Here is a 20656-nt window from a genome sequence, read left to right on the forward strand (position 1 = left end):
AAGAGAGGCTACCTGTACTAGTCTCTCTTCACTCAACCTTTAATTAATCAAAGGATGTGTAATCTGCTAACAGATGTATGATGTCAAGATGGCTATTCTTTCTAGCCTAAAAAAAAAATCATGGACGGAGTTAGCTGGTTATTCTCCAGCTTCTTGTTCAAATTTTCCAGTCCACCTTAAAATTCAACTGACTACTAGCAAACTTAGCAGCTTTTATATGCAGTTTGAACATGCTCAAGGAATAGCGTAATTAACTTCAGAGGAATGGTTTACTTATTTGCTTCCTGGCAAATAGTCTTTCTGGCTCAGTTTTCCGTCAGGTTTCCGCTGCACTCCCTCCTTTCCCCAGCCAACCCTGAACTTGCTTTACTTTATGGCCAAATTGAACACAGTGCTAAACTACAACTTTGACTCGTTTAAATGCTCTCACTAGAAGGCAGATAACCTGTTCCCTCACATTGGCTTGTCAAAGTGATATCAATGCAAGTCATCATGTGTGTGAGTGCATGGATATTTTCATTTGAAAATAATAATTCTAATCATTAATGTAAAGAAAACTCTACAGCTGTGTATAAACTGCTCAGATTAACCTGGCTGTGATCACATGACCTGCGCTGTGCTGCAGCAAAGCAGGTCTGTGCTATTTACAGGCTGGATCATGACAGTATCAGATCAATTTATTTAAAGTCTCTTCCATGATCTAGCATTTTTTGCTGATATTAACCTGATTCTGATAAGTGGTATTGAATATATGCCAGCTATAATGATTATTGTACAAATTCAACCGAATATTCATATTTGGGGAAATTTGGTAAAAATCCAGGGACAAGACTTTCTTTGCAACACAAAGTGTGACAAATTAGGTGAAATATATTGAGGTTCAAATGAATGGGCATGGTCTAGATAAATTGCACTGAAATTAAGCATTAATGTAAATAAAAAGTCTGTAACACACATTTCAGGAGTTATTAGCCAAAAATGTAAATGAATGCATCATCAGACAAACATCTACAATCAGGTGAATGCATAAGACCCTAGGAGTTAACAGAAGGCCAGACTGCGGGTGCATTTGGTGTTTTTGATGACCTTTTGATTTTTAAAAAAAATGTAATTTGTTTCAGTTAAGCCACTTGATGGGATTGATTTGAACGTGTTGGCTGTACTGTACTCTACCTTAGACGTTTTATACTCATGAGGCATTATCCACCCAATTATCCAAGACATTTTGGACAATTGTATGTTTTCATTTTTCTTTGTGGGAACAGTTTGGGGAAGGCCCTTTCCTGTTCCAATATGACTGTGACCCATTGCATAAAGCAAGGTCCTTAAACGCATGGTTGGGTGACTTGACTGCCCCACACAAAGCCACTGACCTCAACCCCATCGGACACCTTTGGGATTAACTAGAACAGAGATTGCAAGCCAAGTCCTCTTGTCCAACATAAGTGCATGGCCTCACAAATGTTCTTCTGGATGTATGGGCAAAAATTCCCACAGACACTCCAAAATCTTGTAGAAAGCCTTCCAGAAGAGTGGAAGATGTTGTTGTTGCTGCCGACTCCATTCTACTGCCTATGGATTTAAACTGGGATGTCATAAGTTCCTGTAGGTTTCCCCAATACTTTTGTCCATATAGTGTATTAAATGGTTGAAAAATAAAGCCTAGAGTACAACAGACATGCAGTGCTAACAGATGGGTTATATATATTATATATTATTATTATTATTATTATGTGAACATATCCGCGGTCTCGCAGTTGCAACCTCTTGCAGTGTCCCTCAAAAATGCTCCTGCTGTCTTGTGACTGGGCTTTGCATTTCTGAAGTTTAATGTGTTCTCTGAATTTGCATAGCATCTGTTGCTTTGGAGCACATTATTAAATTGTCTGGCATATGTTGTCATTTGGATTGAGATGTTTTCTGAATTTGTATAGCATCCCTGAATGTAGTGCAAGAATTGTTTTGTGATTTAACAGCACTTTATTTTTGCAGTGTTTTAGGTTTTCTCAGGCACAGTAGTTATGTACTAATGCAGATGTGTTAAATGTAAATGAAATTAAACACCCCAAAATATAATTTTAGCCTTGAAATAATTTAAACATTCGCACGTATTGGATAATTTGTAACAACTGAGCTCCAAATTGCATTAAAGAAGTGGTATCACAATTGAGCAAATTCAAAGACTTTGCTACTGTTATGGCAGCTCTGCTAAATCTGATCCATATAGTGTTAAGTTTACATTACTATGGACAGTGGTAGTTATGGTACTCGACTTGTAATTGGAAGTTTTCCAGTTCAAGCCCCACTGCTGCCAAGTTGCCACGGTTGGTCCCCTGAGCAAGGCCCATAACCTTCAGTCGCTCAAATTGTGTTCAGTCATAATCGTAAGTTGCTTTGGATAAAAGCATCAGCTAAATGCCATCAATGTAAATATAGTGTTTCTCCTGTTTTCGCTATATTCTGTGTGATGAACCATAGGATGAAAAGCCTTTTGAGCTTCTTGATCTTCTGTGTTAAGTTTGAGCATGGGGAACAGTTTGCTTGCAGCTGGGTGTGTAATAAATTTCCACTAGTATAGAGTAAGTCTGGCTCTCTGGCCGCATGACATTTACCAATAAAGAGATCACAGATTGTTTGGGTTTTTTTTTTTTTTTGTTGTTGTTGTTGTTCTGGCAGTGTTTCAGTGGTAAAATTAAGTATTGTCATTGTTAGATTTCTAAACCCTGAGACATTCTTATTGTAAAATATGTTTGCTATACACAGCTGTGCATGCTCTTCAGGCTGTGGTCAGACCTTAGATTGTGTGTGTGTGTGTGTGTGTGCGCGCTCATATATTCTTCCAATGTTGTCCTAATAGGGCTCTTTATATGAAGACAGTTTGTACAGTAGCTCTCGCCGTTCCAGCACCCAAGCTGTAAGAAACGCCGCATGCATGATGAGCCATGCCCAAACCCTGTGTGTAAACTACTGATTACTATTTACTTTTTTTTTTTACTAATTTTTTAAAGGTGTAAATTTTAAATACATTAGATTCTTTAAGTGTTTTTGCATGCAAAAGTGAATAAATACTGTGTGAGATTCAGAGTGAGTGAGAGCGGGTCACTCATATCTAATACATTTTATTTGTTTCTTTTGTTGCTTTATTAAGGGAATGGGAATGTCTTTCAGAATGTTCCCAGATTGTTGAGTTGAGAAGAGCTGCATGATTTTGAGCCGTGTCATATGATGACTTTATGGGTTTTCGTGTGGGTCTTCTGTGAGCATCTGTTTGCTTATGTGTATTCACATCTCCCCAGAAGTCTGAGTACAGTGGTGTTCTGGGTTTATGCTCCAGGACGTCCTCTAGGGCAAGCTCAAGATGTGCCAGCCCCACGGTGAGCTTCCTCTTTCAGTCAGATACTACTATATCTCCATTGTCTTCATCTTGATTGATTTCCAATCATGACACGCAAAGTGTAGGGTCATATGAATGCAGTTTGATGCATTTGCCGTCTGTGCTACTGTGGCCTCTGATGGTTTCTTTGGCAATACTGTGTGTGTTTGCGTGTGTGTGTTTGTTTGTTTTAGAATGTAAACATACAAGTGTGGAAAAAGTACTGAACTATTTTTCACAAAGGAGGAATGAGCAGTATTTTTAGGTGCTTATATTCATTCATAGCACACTTTACATTTATTCACTGTACATTTGCAGTCTGTCAGCCAAGCTCTGCAACTTTCAGCCACCTATGTCTAATTAATCACTGTTCAGTTTCTGACCACAGGACCACTTCTGACTAGGTAATATTTGTACTTTGATGAACCCTATAGATTATCTACAAGTGCACAAACTGTTTGTTGAAACTCCGGTGATTCTCAACAGATTTAAGCATAGAGTTATGTTTAGAATTAGATTTTAGCTTTTGGGTTGAAATATAGGTTAGTGCTGGGGTTAGATATAATCTATTGTACAGTTGTGCTCTATGTTTACATACCCTGAAAGAATGTGATTAAAAAAAAAAAAAAAAAAACTTTCAGACAATAATAATGATAATACAACAACTTTTCTTTTATTCATGTTTAGTGGTTGGGTCAAACCATTTATTATCAAACAATTGTCAATAGGTTACTGGGCTCCTGACAGACCCCTGCATGAGACTTGGGCAAAGCAAAAGAATTATCAAAGAATCTGCTGGAGAAGATGGTTGAACTTTATAAAACTTATGAGCACAACTGTATAGCATTTAGATTTCAGTTGCAATTAATTGATATTTAAGTGCATGTTAGTTAAAGATAAACTAATCATGTACAAAGCATTTAGAGGGAACCAGAGTGTTTCTGATTTCCAAACGGCCTCTATAAGCAACATCAGAACAATGTTTATATTTTGGCAATTTCATGAAATCGATTTCCATACCTGAGCAGGTAAACACTACCCTAACATTGCTATGTAAAATGTTAGGTTTGGCTGAGATGATCTAAAGACCGTTGCCACTGTACTCCGCAGCAGTGGAGAAGTGTGGTTTGCAGTGAAGAGTCTGGAATTGGCAGTTACCTGGTGAATACTGGAATGCATAGTGCCAATTATAAAGTTAGATGAAAGGATGATGTCTGGTTTGGTTTTTTTTGTTTGTTTGTTTGTTTTTGTCCCTTTGGTCCTTTAGTTACAGTGAAGACTGATGTTAATGCTGTAGCTTAAAAAGACATTCATGACAATTATGTTGAGACAACAGTTTGGGGAAGGATGGGGTGTTCCAGAAAGATGGCGCCCTAGAGCAAAAATGGGGTTGATAAAGACATTGTTGGAGTTTGAGGAGGAGGAACCTGTGCCGCAGCTCTGACCTAAACCACATGGAACACCTTTACAATGAGTCAGAATGTCCATTGAGAGCCAGGCATTCTTGTTCAAAAAGGACACAGATTCTCATCAATAAACTCTAAAATGTTGTGGAAAACCTTTCACCAAGATTGGAAGCTGTTAAAGCCATGAAGCATAGCCATCTCCATGTTAAAGGCGAATCCATATTAACACCCGTGGTTTTGCAATGGGATGTCATCAAAGCTCATATGGATACGATGGTCAAATGTACTATTGGCTATAATTTGTAGAATGAAAGAACAGAGAATTGTTTTTACTTCCCTGGAAAGTAACATCTGATGCAATTCATGATCAAATGAATGGCATGACAGTGTCAGTTGTTCTGGTTCTTCTTTTTTTCCTTGTCTGCTTACAAATAGATGACACACACAGACTTCTTAGAAAAGGTTGGCAAAGGATTTTTTTTGTTGTTGTTCCCTTTTTTAAATTTTTTATTTTATTTTTTGTCATTTTTTGTTCTAGTATCAGCATATAATTAGTGAAAGTCAATTTGATTTATATAGGGCTTTTTACAACAGCTGTTGTCACAAGCAGCTTTACGCATGTTCTATTCCGAGTCCCCAGAGAACAAGCCAAGGGTGACAATGGCAAGGAAAAACTCCCTAGAGCATGAGGAAGAAACCTTGAGAGGAACCAAGACTCAAAGGAGGTCTAGTCCAGTTTTCTAGAGGTCCTTGTCTTGTCCCGATGGTTTGCACATGTCCTAAACCCATTCCACAAGAGATCGACCATCAAGTGCAAGAGAGAAGTAGTTGGCTGGGGTGGAGATGTGGTGGGCAACAGCAAGGGATATCAGGGGGTGGTGTGAGTAGCCATGGCAGCTGAAACAGGATGAGGCTCAGTAACATCCTGACATCAGGGGTAGGTGTACCTTGGCAGAAAGAGAATAGATTAGGCGTGTCCAGGTACGAGGATGTGTAAAATGGGGAACTATAATGTGCTAAAAGGATAAAGCCAGCTAAAAGGATAGAGCCAGAAGGAAACTCAGGCATGAGGGCACCCTGGAACATCAGCACTCCGCCGCTCTTAGTCAACATACGAGTGACGAGGTAAAGTGATGGCATCATAACATTTCCCATGGAGCACCAGATCTACACCTTTACCCATGATGGGTAGTAGTTAATAAATAGCCCGACTGTACAGATAGATTTTCAGCCTAGCCTTAAATATGGAGACTGAGTGTCTCAAACATTTACAGGAAGGTTATTCCATAGTGTGGGAGCTCTGCCCCCTGCAGTATATTTTCTTATTCTTGGTACTAGTAAACAGCTGTACCTTTTAATCTAAGCAAATGTGGTGGGGAATATGCTCTAGGAGTTTGCTAAGGTACTGTGGGGTAAGTCTATTGAGTTCTTTGTAAGTCATTAGAAGTATTTTATAATAATTGCAAAATTTTACTTGGAGCCAATGTAATGTATCTTAGATATGAGTAATGTGATCAAACTTTCTATTCTAGTAAGAAGTCTGACTGGAGCTTGTTTAGGCACTTAGTGGTACAGCTAGATAGTAAGGCATTACAGTAGTCCAATCTTGAACTGATAAATGCATCGACTATTTTTTCTGCATCATGTGAAGAGAGTATGTTCCTAATCTTAGCAGTAATCTTGAGGTCGAGAAAGGCAGTCATAGCCGAGCTTCGAATGACGGACTGGGATCCATACTCACACTAATATCTTTAACTGTTAGAGAAGATGTGATTTGGGAGACCATTGAGGTTCATTAAGTAATTAGAGAGTGAGATCCTAGCTGTCTGTGGGCCTAATGGAAGCACTTTTGTTTTGTCAGGATTAAGTGAGAGAAAGTTTCTCATCATCCAGTGTCTGATGTCCTTTATGCATTCCTCAGTAATACTAAGATGTGTTCTCTGGTTTGGCTGAGACATATAGCTGAGTATCATCATGGAAACTAGCACAGTGATTATGTATAATGTTACCTAGAGGTAGCATATATAAAGAAAAAAGCAGGGGCCCTAGAACAGATCATTGTGGGACACAATAGCTAATCTTGTTGTAGGCTGAAAATTCTCCATTTATGTTAACAAACTGGTAGCAATCGGTTAAATAAGATTTAAACCAAGAAAGGGCTATTCCCCTAATCCCAACAACGTTTTCAAGCATATCTATTAAAATGTTACGATCTGTGGTGTCAAATGCTGAACTCAGATTAAGCAATATAAGAGAAGAAACGTAACCCTGGTCCAAAGCTTACAGCAGGTCGTTAACTACTTTAACCAGTGCGGTCTATACTATGATGAGGCCTAAACTCTTACTAAAAGACTTCATGTATCGGGTTCTGATTCAGGTATGATCTTAGCTGCTGAGCTACTTCTTTTTCTAGGATATTGGAAATAAATGGAAGGTTTGAGATCGACTTGTAGTTTAACCCTTGACATGGGTTGAGATTAGATTTTTTTAATAAGTGGTCTGATTACTGCTAATTTGAATTATTTAGGAATGAAGCCAATGTTCAAGGAGTTTTAAATTTAGTAAAGGTTCAATTACTACAGGTAGGATTTCCTTAAAGTGTGTGGGCAGTGAATCTAGTGAGCAAGTGAAGGATTGAGTGTGAGATCAGAGACATAAATTCTGGCTCTTGGATAGAGTATGTTTTGGCTTGGTTTTTCTGATCTCTCAGCAGCTGCCCAATGTCACATTAATACTCTTAATGTTATCTAATGTAATCTGAGCATTGGTGTCAGATTTATTCCTAGTTAGATGTGCAGTTGTACTAAATAGAAATCTAGGATTATTTGTATGTTCTATTAGGGTCGAGAGATGAGCTGTTTGAGCGGTAATAAGTGCCTTTCTATACTTGAGAAGACTCTCCTTCCATGCAAGCTGGAAGACTACAAGCTTTGTGTGGTGCCATTTACATTCTATTTTTCGAGTGTTTTGTTTTCAATTGCGAATGTGATCATTATACCAGGGAACTAATTTTATTTTTTTTTGTCCCCATTGTTTTCTTGTTCTTAAGTGGAGCAACATCAGTGAGTGTGCAGCGGAATACTGACTCTAATCGTTCAGTCATTTGATCAAGTTCCGGCCTAACAGTCATTTTATTCCCTTTTTTTTCAGGGCTCCTCTCAAGCATCAACTTTATCTACTGCCACTTTTGCCTCATTAGGCTCATGCAGAGGAAGTGGAGGTTCAACTGTTACTGCAGACACAGAGACCTCCATGCAGGAGATTAAGGTAGTCCGCTGTCCTCCTAAGATGTATGTGGTGCTATCCCTCATCTCAGCAGTTTATGTTTACTTTAACTTTTTTTGCACAGTGTCAGGAACTTGAGGTTCCTCTCTAGGCTGGGCAGCACAAGCAGTAACAATGGCTTCTCAATTTAGTGTCAATACATCCATACAGATTTACAGTGAAGAAAGATGTTTTAATGTGGTAATAACTATGTACAACAGACACAGACAGCCCAGGCAATCCAATGCATAAACAAGGTGTGAAGGTCTGACTTGGAATAAGAACTAGGATGGTGCCCAAGCAACACAAAGAACAAAACTGCCACTACTCAGTTCTATGTTTTGAGTAATTTACCTAGTCCTACCAGAGAAAACGGGAGAAAAAAAAACTGCTTATGTTAGGCTAAAACTACCAGACAATTTGGTAGCGGTTGGCACCTGCCCACTTACCTAATGTGTCTAGGCAGACGTTTGCGTACATAGTTTCACTATGTCCTGCCTCCAGAAATCAGCCGGCGTACTCCAGTTGGATGACTGGGGCCGTAGCTAGAATGATGCGTGGCTGTTCGAATTGCTTGGAGAGAAAAGAGAGCCACACAAGCAGGCACACACGCGTAATCCACACACATCATACACCAAGTAATGCACCTTAGTAAGTAGCAGACCCTTTGTTACAAGCACATGCAAGTACTAATACTGGGACTTTTCTCACATCTGTACCCAGGTGGTCCTAGTGTGTGTTAGTGTTTATAATGTAGCGCCTCTGGTGGATTCTTATGGTTAAACCCACCAAAGTAGAGCAAGGCTGTTGTTTTTTTTTGTATAGCACTTTTCATACTCTGTTACAATGCAATGTGCTTTACACAAATATAGATGTATCTAAATAATAAAACTTATTACATCCCAAGATCCTTCACCTACATTCTTTTGGTTCTAGTAAGAACTCTGGCAACTACATTTAGAATCAACTGAATTTGTGCAATTGTCTTTTTAGAAAGACCAGTTAGGAGACCATTACAGGTGGCTTAGTTTCTTTTAGTTTTGTTTCCCTAAATATGTGAGAACTGGCTCCCACGTGGAAAGGAATTTGTCCCTGGAAAACCTAAGTGAGTATTGCAACAAGTCACTAAAACATGTAGACACTTTGGGATGGTTTGTTGGCTTCTGAGCTCAAGCAGTGTTGTAAGCAATGGAAGCAGTGAAATTGTGTGTTATCCGTATTATAGAACATTAACACCAATTATGGCTGCTACTGAGTTGGATTGGAATTCAGTGTTAAACGCCTCCGATAGCATTTTAAAGACCACAGTCCAGTAAGTTGCCAGAGCACTGAACGACCAAGACATGTATCTGAGTTGGGGTATATTTTAGCTAGTCTTCTTTAAAAAAGAAGTTTGATTAACACTGAAGTGTATTATGCTTAATTTTGATCAAGAGGTACCATCATTCACTCTTTGTAGAGCACAGTTCCAAATGACCTCTTCCATGTCCTCCCCTAGTTCGTTTTCTCAGTTTGCTGTAGTTTTTACAAGAGTTGTGCTTTTAAGAGAAGCAAGACAATCATTTATTCTTGAAATTAACGTTTTTTTTATATAAAAGGGATCTCTAGCGTATTATCTAAGACTGAAACTGAAGATATATTTGGAAAGTTGAAGTAATGATGTTGAAGGAATATATTTGGAAATATCAAAATAAGTTGAACTGAGGGAGGACACATTTGTGTGATGAGTCATTAAAACCTGCGCATACAGAATTTAAGCGCATATCTTTAAATTTGGAAATGCCTTGTCTTTGCCAGAGAATGTGAAGAGAATGCAGAGTTCAGGACCCTAAAAAACACTAATATTCAATAAAAGTAAACATTAGCACAAAGAATAGCCTCTACATGCCAATAAATCCTGGTGTGCTTATTCACTCAAAACAGTGATAATAGTGACTCTCATGAAATCTAACAGGTATATTCACTTATGGACATTGTTACTTGCAACTCTGTTCTTTTGACATAACCTGTTGATTTTGGTGTATTTTTACTAATATGTGGCACTATAAGATATAAAAGGCATTTGAAAACCAAAAATGAGTAATTCCTATTGTTAAATTGGGGCTAGGTCTTTCTGTCAATCACTTCAAGTGTTCAGAAACAATCTGGAGAATGATTTTGGAAATAATGTAGAAGCCATGGTGCTGACTTTGAAACGCTCTATGGCTTCTATGTAGTTAGTCTCCAAGAAAGATCCTTTTCATAATCAGTTAGCTAAATCTCAGTGCTGGGCTGTCAGACTCACCAATGGTGAATGGTATGTACATTACATTTCACATTGTGAATGAGAACTCTTCTGAGATGCAGAACTCCATAGTTATAGTTGCTGATTGCTCACTGTTTGCTCTTACAGGCTGCTAATCTTTGAATTCTTTATAGGCTTATTTATTTATCTGCTATCTCTTTTTTTTTTTTTTTTTTTTTTTTTTTTTTTTTTGTTTACTCATGCCTTCAGCCTTTTTCACTCTTCAATGCTGTTCATTTAGGAGATTCATGAGCTTAAGGATCAGATCCAAGATGTAGAGGCCAAGTATTTGCAGAGCCTCAAAGAAGTCAAGGTACGCCGCACAGTTAATATAAGCAATGCTGATACTAGGGAATACTTTCATCTTTGTCTTAAATCTACGATGTAAGGGCTACACTTCATTTTCTATCATCTAATGTGTGTGTCTTGCCAGTTAACAGCATGTCTTTGTGCATATCTCTATCCACAATGTCATGGCTCCTTGATGATATTTCATGAATAACAGTAAAAAAATGTTTTACAGGAGCTTTTTTAAAATGCTTATACATTACCTGATATTGCTGTAATATTTTAGTAGTCAGATAAATGTGCTGGTGCATGCATAGAAATAACACTGCCCCATCAATTGTAGGATTCCCTTGTAGAGATGGAGGAGAAGTATCGCAAGGCCATGGTGTCCAATGCTCAGTTGGATAATGAGAAAACTAATCTAATGTATCAGATTGACAGTCTAAAAGACTCTCTCATGGAGCTAGAAGAGTTTCTTGCTGAGACTCGCAGAGAGTCTGAGGATAAGAGTAAGGTATGAGTTTTTAAATTTTAGGGTGTGGGTGTGTGTGGAGAGAGAAATATAGAGTAATGAAGTACAAAATGAAGGACATCTGTCTGAAGTGGCACTGCAATTTTGACTGTCTCTACATCTTTTACTAAAGTAAACTGCATTTACGTTTACAGCATTTAGCAGACGCTCTTATCCAGAGCAACTTACAAAAGTGCTTACAAAAGTAAACTAGTTACTCACCTGGAATCTTTGGATTTATTTTTTCCCCAGCTATTAGAGCGAGAGAAGCATGCCTACAGTACCTTGCAGTTTCAACTCAATGAACTTAAAGAAACCCTGAAGCAAAGTGAAGAGCTTCTCACTGTGAGTTCTGTTTATTATTGTACTGAAGTGTTTTCCTTCAAACTCAATAAAAACATTTGTTTTTGTTTTTTTTATCAATGTATTTACTATTTCTTCTGGGTGCCTCTTTGCTTTCTCCTCAATACCCCATTTACATAATGGCACCAGGAGATACGTCAGTTACAACTCAAACAAGATGGCTTGGTTAGGGAGGTTTCTGACCTGCAGGAAACTATTGACTGGAAAAATAAAAAAATTGGGGTAGGCTACATAGTTTTATCTAATGAAAGACTGTTCACAGCTGTGAATGTCTCCTTTACTCTTCCTCACATGTTCTGTCTTTATTTCCTTCACCTTCATTGCCTCACTTTGGGCAACTTCTTTTGGGCGCTGCTCAGGCCTTAGAAAGGCAGAAGGAATATTCTGATGCCATTCGAAATGAGCGGGATGTGCTCAGGGATGAGGTGGTTCAGCTTAAAGACATTTTGAAGGTATTGAAATGTATGCAAAATGTGTATCAATTTTAATAAGTTTTGAGACAAAATGTTTCACATTCCAGTCGTTGCATCTCAGTAATAATTAAACATTGAGTTAAATTTGTGGATCCTGGCTCTCTTTTCAGCATCTAAAATGATTCTTTCCAGAAACATGGCATTGTTCTTGGACCTGACCTAAGCACCACCAGTGAAAGGGGGGCAGATGTGGCTGATGGATCTGCTAGTGTTGAAGTTCCACAGGGGAGCAGTGTGCTTGGTATGTTTGCTAAATGGCAAAATGTCTCTCTGCTCCAGCAGTGTGCAAGTAAACGATGTCTAACAGGATTTTTGGGCCGCATGCAAATTATGGTGTGCATTGGCATGTTGACTGTGTGGTTTCTTTCTAAACATTTACTGTCACTTCCTGTTTTCTGTAAAACATCAACCTATCGCTCAGTTCTGTTTCAAGCAAATTGTACTGAGCTGCTAGTTTTTACTATAGTTTGATCAGTATTATTGGACTGGAGAGTGAGTGAGCTTCTGAAAAATGTTTGGACTGCTACAGCTTTGCTGATTTGTGTCAAAGTAATGCAAGCAGTTCTGCCCTCCTTGTTTGAAAAGTTGCATCTTTCAAGCTTATATTCACACATGAAGAATCAGTAATTTGAACAATCTCCCATATCCTGACCTGCATTTCGTATATGAATGTATTAAATAAGAATGCATTATAATAATCATAATCTTTCCATATTACTTGAAAATAAAAATCACTACACAATTGGCACCATTATTCCAGGAGACCCAAGGCTTATCCACACCTTTGTCTTGCAGTTCTTTACATATATGCATCAAGTGCCTGGAAATCCTACTTGCCCAACTACTCTGATTGGATATTACTTCAATTAAGAACACAGGGACTGAATCTATCTTTCCCTATTCACTACTAATTTTTATCCATTTGTACAAAGAACAACAAAGTTAGACTTTTTTTTCTCTTATAGCAAGAAAAAGGTTTTGAGATGACAGTGTATTGGGGCATGTGGTACAGTATTCCATGGTGCATTTGGAACCTTTGTCTTTATGCATAATCTGTACTCAGAAATGTTTACTCAATCTTAAGTGCTATAACTAGATAACTGCATAATGCCTCTATAGACAACCACAAGTTGAGCTTTACAGAACATTAATCCATGGTACCTTTAACGTATGAGTTTAACTGAGATATGTTGAGTTTGACACCATAGTAGATATTTCAGTACAGCAAGCTCCTTTAATGTTTCATACTGGTTGAGCAGATTAGCCTTAAAGTATATTCCTCCTCATATTCTTTCTTGCTACTTTTTGATTATAAATATTTGGCAGCAGATAAGATTCTTTTTTTCTCTGCCACTGACTCCTCAATAATCTCACAGGCCCTCAGGAATTCCAGATGGGTAGAGATGGAAATGTAGGAAGCTGCAGAGAAGACCAAGATCAACAGTCAAAGGATTTGGATTATGAAATGCAGAACAATCACCTCCATCCACATGTCCCTGACAAATTGTTGTTGGTACAAAATGATGGAGGGCTTATAAATCATGACTTCAGGAATGAAATTGAAAATGATGCTGTTTTAGACACTAAGAGTATGATTTCTAATTCAGGGTTCAGGGATAACAGTCAGACAAAGGATGAGGTTGTATTTCAAGATTCAAAAGGTACAGTTTTGGAACAAAACTCTGTCCCTCCTACTAAGGATACTTTGCCGACAGATCAACAAGAGAGCTCAGTTTCTATTAAAATGAATGAGTTAAAAGAACAGGAAAGCCCCAGATCCACAAATTATGCATGTGAGGTCGGTTTGGTTTCACAAGAAGATATGGGAGATGCTCAGGCCAAAAAAGCTTCTGAAGAATCAGCCAACATGGATAGCAATGCATCATATTCTCAAAGTGCAAGTAGTTCAAGCAAAAGGAAAAAGAAGAAAAAGAAGAACAAACATAAACACAAGCAAAGTTCTGAAAAAAAAGGTGCACTGGATAAGAATAAAAATGAGCTGAACGCAGACTGTACAGATAAAAGAGAATCGGATCCAGAGTGTGGGGAACCCTCAGAGGAAGTATCAGTAAATGAAAAAGTATCAACTAACTTAAATGATGAAGAAAATATGGACCCAGAGAACAAAGATGAATTGAGGAGCACGAAGTCAAAAGTTGACAGCATCACTGAAGCTGTTTCAGAATCAGTCAGTCAGAACCAACCAGATCTGACTGACTCTATGACCAAGTCAAACATGTTTAGTGATTTTGTAGCTCTCCAGAATTCCTCCAGTAACACTGAGAATACTTTAGTGGTAAAAAATGAGAGAGAAATTTTCCAAGTGGTAAATGAGTTAGAAGAAAAGTGTGATGAAACCAGAGAAGGTCATATTGTGTCTACTTGCCCAGAGGATTTCCAGTATGAAGAAAACTGTGCAGTAGACCACAGTAGAGGGGAAAAGGCCCACTTGGAAGACCTGTGTGGGGATAGTGAACTGAATACCTTTGAAGGAATATCCATGGACAGAGGTGTGGGTGGTACTCCTTCAGAACATGAACAATATAAGGACTTGACTGCAGTGCAACTTCCTGGAAAGGAGCAAGAATGTCATGGGCATGTATATACAGTTCAGGAACCCAAAGTAATGGAGGATGAAATTACGGTAGAACATGAGGAATCAGTTGAGTTGCATGATGAGGATTTGGAGGTGTCCTCGGATGCCATTTGGTCAAAAGCAAAGTTGCATGAAGAAACCGAACAGCAAGAAGGAGACAAACATGATATTGGTCAGGAGCAGATTTGTAACAACTGTAAACCACAGGAGCTCATACTTGCTCACAGTAAAGAGGTAGACCAGGTACTGCAGATGGATAAGCAGGACACTGATGGTCATGATGGGGAACAACTAACAGAGAGAGAGAGATGTATTACAGAGGAGCAGCAAACTGTAACAGAAGAACAGAGTGTGCATCAGGCACAATGCATGGTTGAAAATGAAGAAGAAAGATCCCAAGACCATCACGAAATGAAAGATACTGAGAGCAATGCAGGAGCAGATGATGAATCAACAAACAGTTTGCAGGACAGCAGACTTCCAGAGACGGTAGACATGGGCCAAGTGGTTGTCACTTCTGTTCAAGTGGAAGGAGGTGAAAATTTAGGGGAACAGTAAGTTGGAGAAGATGCAACTGTGTTAAACAAAGAGGATGCAAAGAGAAAGCAAGAAAGGGCAGGATAAAAGTAAAGAGCACTGGAAACATGTCCTGGTGGTGATGGCCTTAACATTATACATAAACAAATCCTATAAAGCCCCAAAAGTCACAGCTGTTTGACATCAGATGCGTAGTGAAATTAAAATGCCATATTTATTTATTTTTTAAATGATTATTACAATGGCATGTCCTGATTTGTTCTCTGTATGTTGTGAAAGTTGTTTAATGTTTGACAGAGTTTTTCAAAGCACACAGTACACCAAGAGCAGCAGCAACAAAAAAAAACAAAACAACCCTTTAATTCAAATGGCTCACTGTCAGCTTTGCTTACAGTATTAAATTAGTGGTTTGCTCAATAAATGTTTCTTATCTAATGTAACCACAATGATTTGTAGTTGATAGACATTGTATTCATTGATGCATGTAATTGCCTTTCTCTGATTCTTTGTTGGTGAGTGGGTACAGGCGCACTTTCTGTCCCCCAAGTTAAAAGTTAATAAAAGTTTTTTTTTTAAAAAACATGAACATTATTTCTAGTAGGATATGCATTTTATATTTTCACCCTACTGCTAGATGGTCACAGGATATAATGATCATGTGATCTTTGTGATATTGATGCAGTTAAATAAGTGTTATAAGAAGCTTAGCAATGTAAAACTCTTTATTTTTATCCCACTGGATCACACAGCTGTAGAAAAAAATAAGTAGTGTGAAATTTGCAATCACTAACAACTTGTACTCAAAAAAAAATGTGTAGAATGTACTGGAACTGTGAATAGGACATACAGAATGTACTGGAACTGTGAATAGGACATTGCTGCATGAAGCTGTGTGTGGTGATGCTGTGTTCATTCCTGAAGTTTCTGCATGTTATCCATATTCACTCTTCACAAAGCCCCTCATTTGCATGCCCTCTCCCACACACCTGGCTTATCCCCACTCCTGTAAGTCTGCTTTCTTTATTTACCATTGAATAAGATTTGTATTAATGAAGTAACCAAACAGTAACTTCATAAATAAGCAGAATCGGTGTGCTTAAGCAGGGGTAACTAACATGCTGTAGTCCTCTGCGACTGGAGTTTGGCATACCAGCTTTAAATTAATTAATGATGATTAGAAGCACAGTAGCCAGTGCATTTTAGACCTAATGTATGCTAAAAGTTATTATATAATACACATATAGAAGCCTTGTAGACTATCTACAAATCTCTGGGTTTGCTTTTCAGAGATCCGTTTGCGGAAATTGGTAGATGAACGGGAGAATTTATTGGAACAGGTAGGAAGCCAACACACCCGAGGTTTTTTTGTTTGTTTGTGTGTTTTTTGTTTTTTGTTTTTTTTTGCTGTGCAGTTTGAACTCTCGTTTTTTGGTCATTAAAGGCTGATGACATCCTTTTGACATTTCAATATCAATATCATTTGACATTTGAATGCACTACAGTCAGAGACATGATTGTACCTAATAATAATATGGTGATGTGTTGTTAGGCAGATCATGCATCTTTTGCATTATGCCATGCAGCTATTTGTATAGCAAGACAGGACGGCATGGCACATAATTTTAATATAATGGTGCAGTGTTAAAACAATCAAATCAGACATGTATACTACAGACATTTTGGAAAGGACTGGTTTCTGAATCTGTATTTTTGATCAGGTAAAGTCACTGAAAGAACAAATTGAGCAGAAAAAAACGGGGCAAGATCAATATATTCAGTTGGATGGCTCCAACCCAGAGAGAGGGGTGATCGAAAATGGCACTGATGCAGACATCATGGATATGCAGAGTATGGTGCACGCCACACACGCGCATGTTTAAACAATGTAAAACACTTGCATAATTGCCAAATTTATAAATGCTAAAGGCATTTGAAAATTCATGCTTCTCATTCATGCTTTTACAGGAGATGCCAACAGGCTAATCGGTGACCTCAAATTTAAGCTTGTCAAGTCAGAGCAGGAGGCCACAGCTTTGGAACAGAATGTAAGCTTTCCATGTATTTTTGTTTGCCATTTAATTTTTCTGGATTTTGAACTATAATCATGATTGACTGCATTTGAACAGGCTTTAATCTGTTTAAATGTTTCATATTTCCAATGGCAGGTTATAAGACTAGAGGGGCAGGTTACCCGCTACAAATCAGCATCTGAGAATGCAGAGAAAGTGGAGGATGAACTCAAAACTGAGAAACGCAAACTGCAGAGAGAGGTGTAATACGACAACATTTTTGTCTCGTTTTGCTTTGTTTCACTATTGAATGTCCCTTTGCGAATAACTGACTAACCTGAACAAGGATTACACAGTGAAGAATTAGAGCAGAATGTAGGAAGGGAAAAGGGGCACATAATGGAATGGGTGAGTGAGGCCTGCTGGAGGGGCAGGGAGCGGACCAAGACTGGGCCTTATGACGGGCAGAGATTGACTTCCACCATAAAACTGGCAATAAATAATCTACTTTCCATCCCCTTTCAAACCCAACATATACATTCTGTCTGTCTGTCTATCTATCTATCTATTTATTTATTGTGTGTGTGTGTGTGTGTGTGTGTGTGTGTGTTATGCATGTCAGCTTCGGTCTGCTATGGACAAAATTGAAGAGTTGGAGGCAAGTAACAGCCACCTGACAAAACGGCTGGAGAAGATGAAGGCAAGTCGTGGCGTGGCAGCATCTCCCTAGGCGTCTCCACCTACTACACATCATAGCTCAACCTCCAAGGCCTCCCTACTTATATGAAGCTTATTACTGGTTTTGTGTACAGCCCACAAGTTAAATGGGATAAAGAAAGCTATATAAACAACACAACCACTGAAGCAGACGTACTACTTTTCCATCTACACAGTACCGGTGCTGGTTCCTAACAAACCTTTTAAGGATGAATCCACGTTTCCAAAAGTTTGAGAGCCCAACAATTATGTATCTGGAAGTAGGTGTTTCCTAATCGTCAAAAGGAAGTTGGAAGAAATCATGCAAATCACATGGCAGAAAATGCTCTGCTGTTGCATATTTTTGCTTCTTTTCTTTGAGGGCATATCTAGTCATCTACAATTAACTTTCAGCTGTTTCAGGACCACTCATGATTCAATCATGATGGTTGCTGCTTTTGCTGTGGTTCTTTTAGCAAATGGCAGAAAAGCAGCAACAGCACCAGAGCCTTCCCCTTTGACCCTTTGACAGCAAGTTTTTTTTTTCTTCTTCTTTTTTTTTTTTTTTTTTTTTCTCTTCGTCAGTGGAACCATTCAAGATTTTAGCACCGGCACTTTGTCAGTGGAAAAGTGCACACAGACACCTCACAGCACATTCAAATGGTGCCATATTTACTCCTAATTACATTGCACTGCGTATTTAAGTGGATTTTAATGATGTGATTTTTAGCTCTGGAAAGCCTTTCAGGACGATGGGAAAGACTTAGGAAAACTTGAGTGCCTTTCAAATCCGTAGCTCAAAATATTGGAACTAGCTGCACAGCTTAACAAGTGGCATATACAGGTATCGTGTAGGTCATGGTTTTGGATTGTCTGTCATGGTGGAATACTTCTGTATGACCTTGCAATAATTTTGTCGAATACATTAAAAAGTTACGTGGTCCTCCACTATCTTGAAAGATAGCGGGTGCAAGGGCATTGCACTTGAGTGTGAATGTATGTCATGTTTTTCTTATTATTTTTGTAAATGATCAAGCCTCTCGTCTGAAGAATTATAGTTCCTTTCTTTGTATATTAAAAAAACAGTCGATTTCATTTAAAATCTGATGTCCTGCTGTTAATGTTGAGCTGCTTATCGGACACTTAGTTTCTGTTGATCTTATTTACATAACAGACACAGCAACATATTCATAAAAGATATAACGTCAAGTACAAAGCTTTTAATCGTATGATTGTTCTTGCCTCAAGACATATACAGCTACTGTGGCCATTATGACTTTTAGATAAAGATGTTGTTGTTGTTATTGTTGAATACATTCTTCTAAAATCTAAGTTTTATTTTAAACACTGACAATGCATATGTTGAAAATTGACTACAAACTCAAGCAATGTTCTTTTTGCAAGTCTCCATAGCAGTTCTAAGGTTGTTTCTCAAGTGGGAAAATTAATCTAGTACATTTTCTATGGTGTGGTCCTGCTCCAACTTTACATTGTAAAGTGTAATTATGTGTAAAGTGTGTGCAATAAAATTCCAACCCATATAATTAGCTGATAAGCTTCTTATGCTTATACAATGGGCATCATGCAAGACCATGCATGCATTTTCGATTTCTTACGCTAACTGTCATATTTTGTCAGTCCATACAAGTGTGCAATGTAAATTCACAAAATCCACCTCTCATTAATTTCTATGGGGACAGGTATCAGTTATACACACAGGATTATGGAAGCAAGCGAAGAAAACAAGTTGAGCTTTTTCTCATTTGCATAAAGCTGACAGTGTATTTTGGCAGTTGGCAGCCATGTGCATTTTGTGATGTCCCATCAAGCCACACGCTGAAATCAGTTGTGACGATAAGGAGAGGATTATCGGCTCTGTCAGGTTTTCCTGCACCTTTCAACATGACTCTGTGAATACAGAAACAAATTAAAAAATGAAGCACGGAAGGTGTCTGAAATGGTGATCCTGGACCAGTAAACTTGCTTGTTATTTTCGTGACATGTCCCCGAATTGGCCAGCAGGAGGTGAAGCAAGACTTTCACTTCAGTGTAATGTAAATGTACCAATATGGTGCATTTACGTTACAGCAAAGAAAAACTCTTGTTTCACTAACTGTTAAAACATTTTAAAAAGACACAAGCAAGGCTATCTGCCTATATCAAGTGTGTGCAGAACTGTAGGCAAATCTTTTGTTCAAGTGAAGCACTGACCAAGATCAAGCTTTACTTTGGTTTAATATTATAAAAGATCATTATCTCAACAAAGTCATAGCCAGAAGGAAATCCTGTGATTTCCCCTTCTGTCTTGTCACAAAAGTGATTTCTGCTTCTGTCTATTGGCATAACATTGCAAAACACTTATGCGCAGAACTGGTTCAAAGTCATCCAGCTAATGTCGCTTTGTGTTTGCATAAAGGTTCCAGCTCATTGTTCTGTAAATTTGAAATTTTGACATTCTGACACCCATCTCCCAAAGAGAGGCCTACTTGCCAGTTTTGCCATCATCATATCTTGGTAATCTGTGAAACGGCTCAAGGTTGATAAATTCCAAACTTATTTTATTCTGGTGGGTTATACCAGGCTATCGATACATATGATCAGTCTCAGAGAAATCATACAACAAAGAAACAAGCTTTCAGATTGTCAGAGACTGTAATAAACAGTGTCTCAAGTTAAAAAAACAAACAAACAAACTTTTTAATGTATTTACCAAAGCTATAACCAAATCTACGCACGGGACAGGAAATCACTAACTCATGAGATGAAATGATTGTTATATGGGATTAATAAAGTATAGCCATATTCATATAAACAATCTATTCATTATTATATGAAGACATCCAAATATTGCAACCA

At 38.2% G+C, this 20656-nt stretch overlaps 1 protein-coding gene across 18 annotated transcripts in view; it reads left to right on the top strand.

The window, feature by feature from the left end:
* The window catches only part of lrrfip1a (leucine rich repeat (in FLII) interacting protein 1a), a 39922-nt gene extending 20578 nt beyond the window's left edge, over window positions 1-19344 (top strand). For 6 of the 18 annotated variants that reach the window (XM_081720428.1, XM_081720429.1, XM_027023275.3 and 3 more), the window contains 8 exons: window positions 7930-8046; window positions 10569-10640; window positions 10959-11129; window positions 11379-11471; window positions 11619-11711; window positions 11849-11941; window positions 12095-12203; window positions 13339-15675. In XM_081720428.1, the coding sequence (XP_081576554.1) occupies window positions 7930-8046; window positions 10569-10640; window positions 10959-11129; window positions 11379-11471; window positions 11619-11711; window positions 11849-11941; window positions 12095-12203; window positions 13339-15116 (2526 nt within the window). In that variant the 3' untranslated portion in view covers window positions 15117-15675. Of the gene's footprint in view, window positions 2956-3296; window positions 3375-7929; window positions 8047-10537; window positions 10641-10958; window positions 11130-11378; window positions 11472-11618; window positions 11712-11848; window positions 11942-12094; window positions 12204-13338; window positions 15676-16382; window positions 16433-16813; window positions 16944-17060; window positions 17141-17260; window positions 17366-17726 lie in introns of those variants that run through there. The other 12 variants (XM_081720426.1, XM_081720427.1, XM_081720425.1 and 9 more) reach the window with 8 other exon arrangements.
* The last annotated feature ends 1312 nt before the right edge of the window (window positions 19345-20656 follow it).

Source organism: Electrophorus electricus, chromosome 9 (genome assembly GCF_041902795.1).
Source record: "Electrophorus electricus isolate QZ-2024a chromosome 9, ASM4190279v1, whole genome shotgun sequence".
Lineage (NCBI taxonomy): Eukaryota > Metazoa > Chordata > Actinopteri > Gymnotiformes > Gymnotidae > Electrophorus > Electrophorus electricus.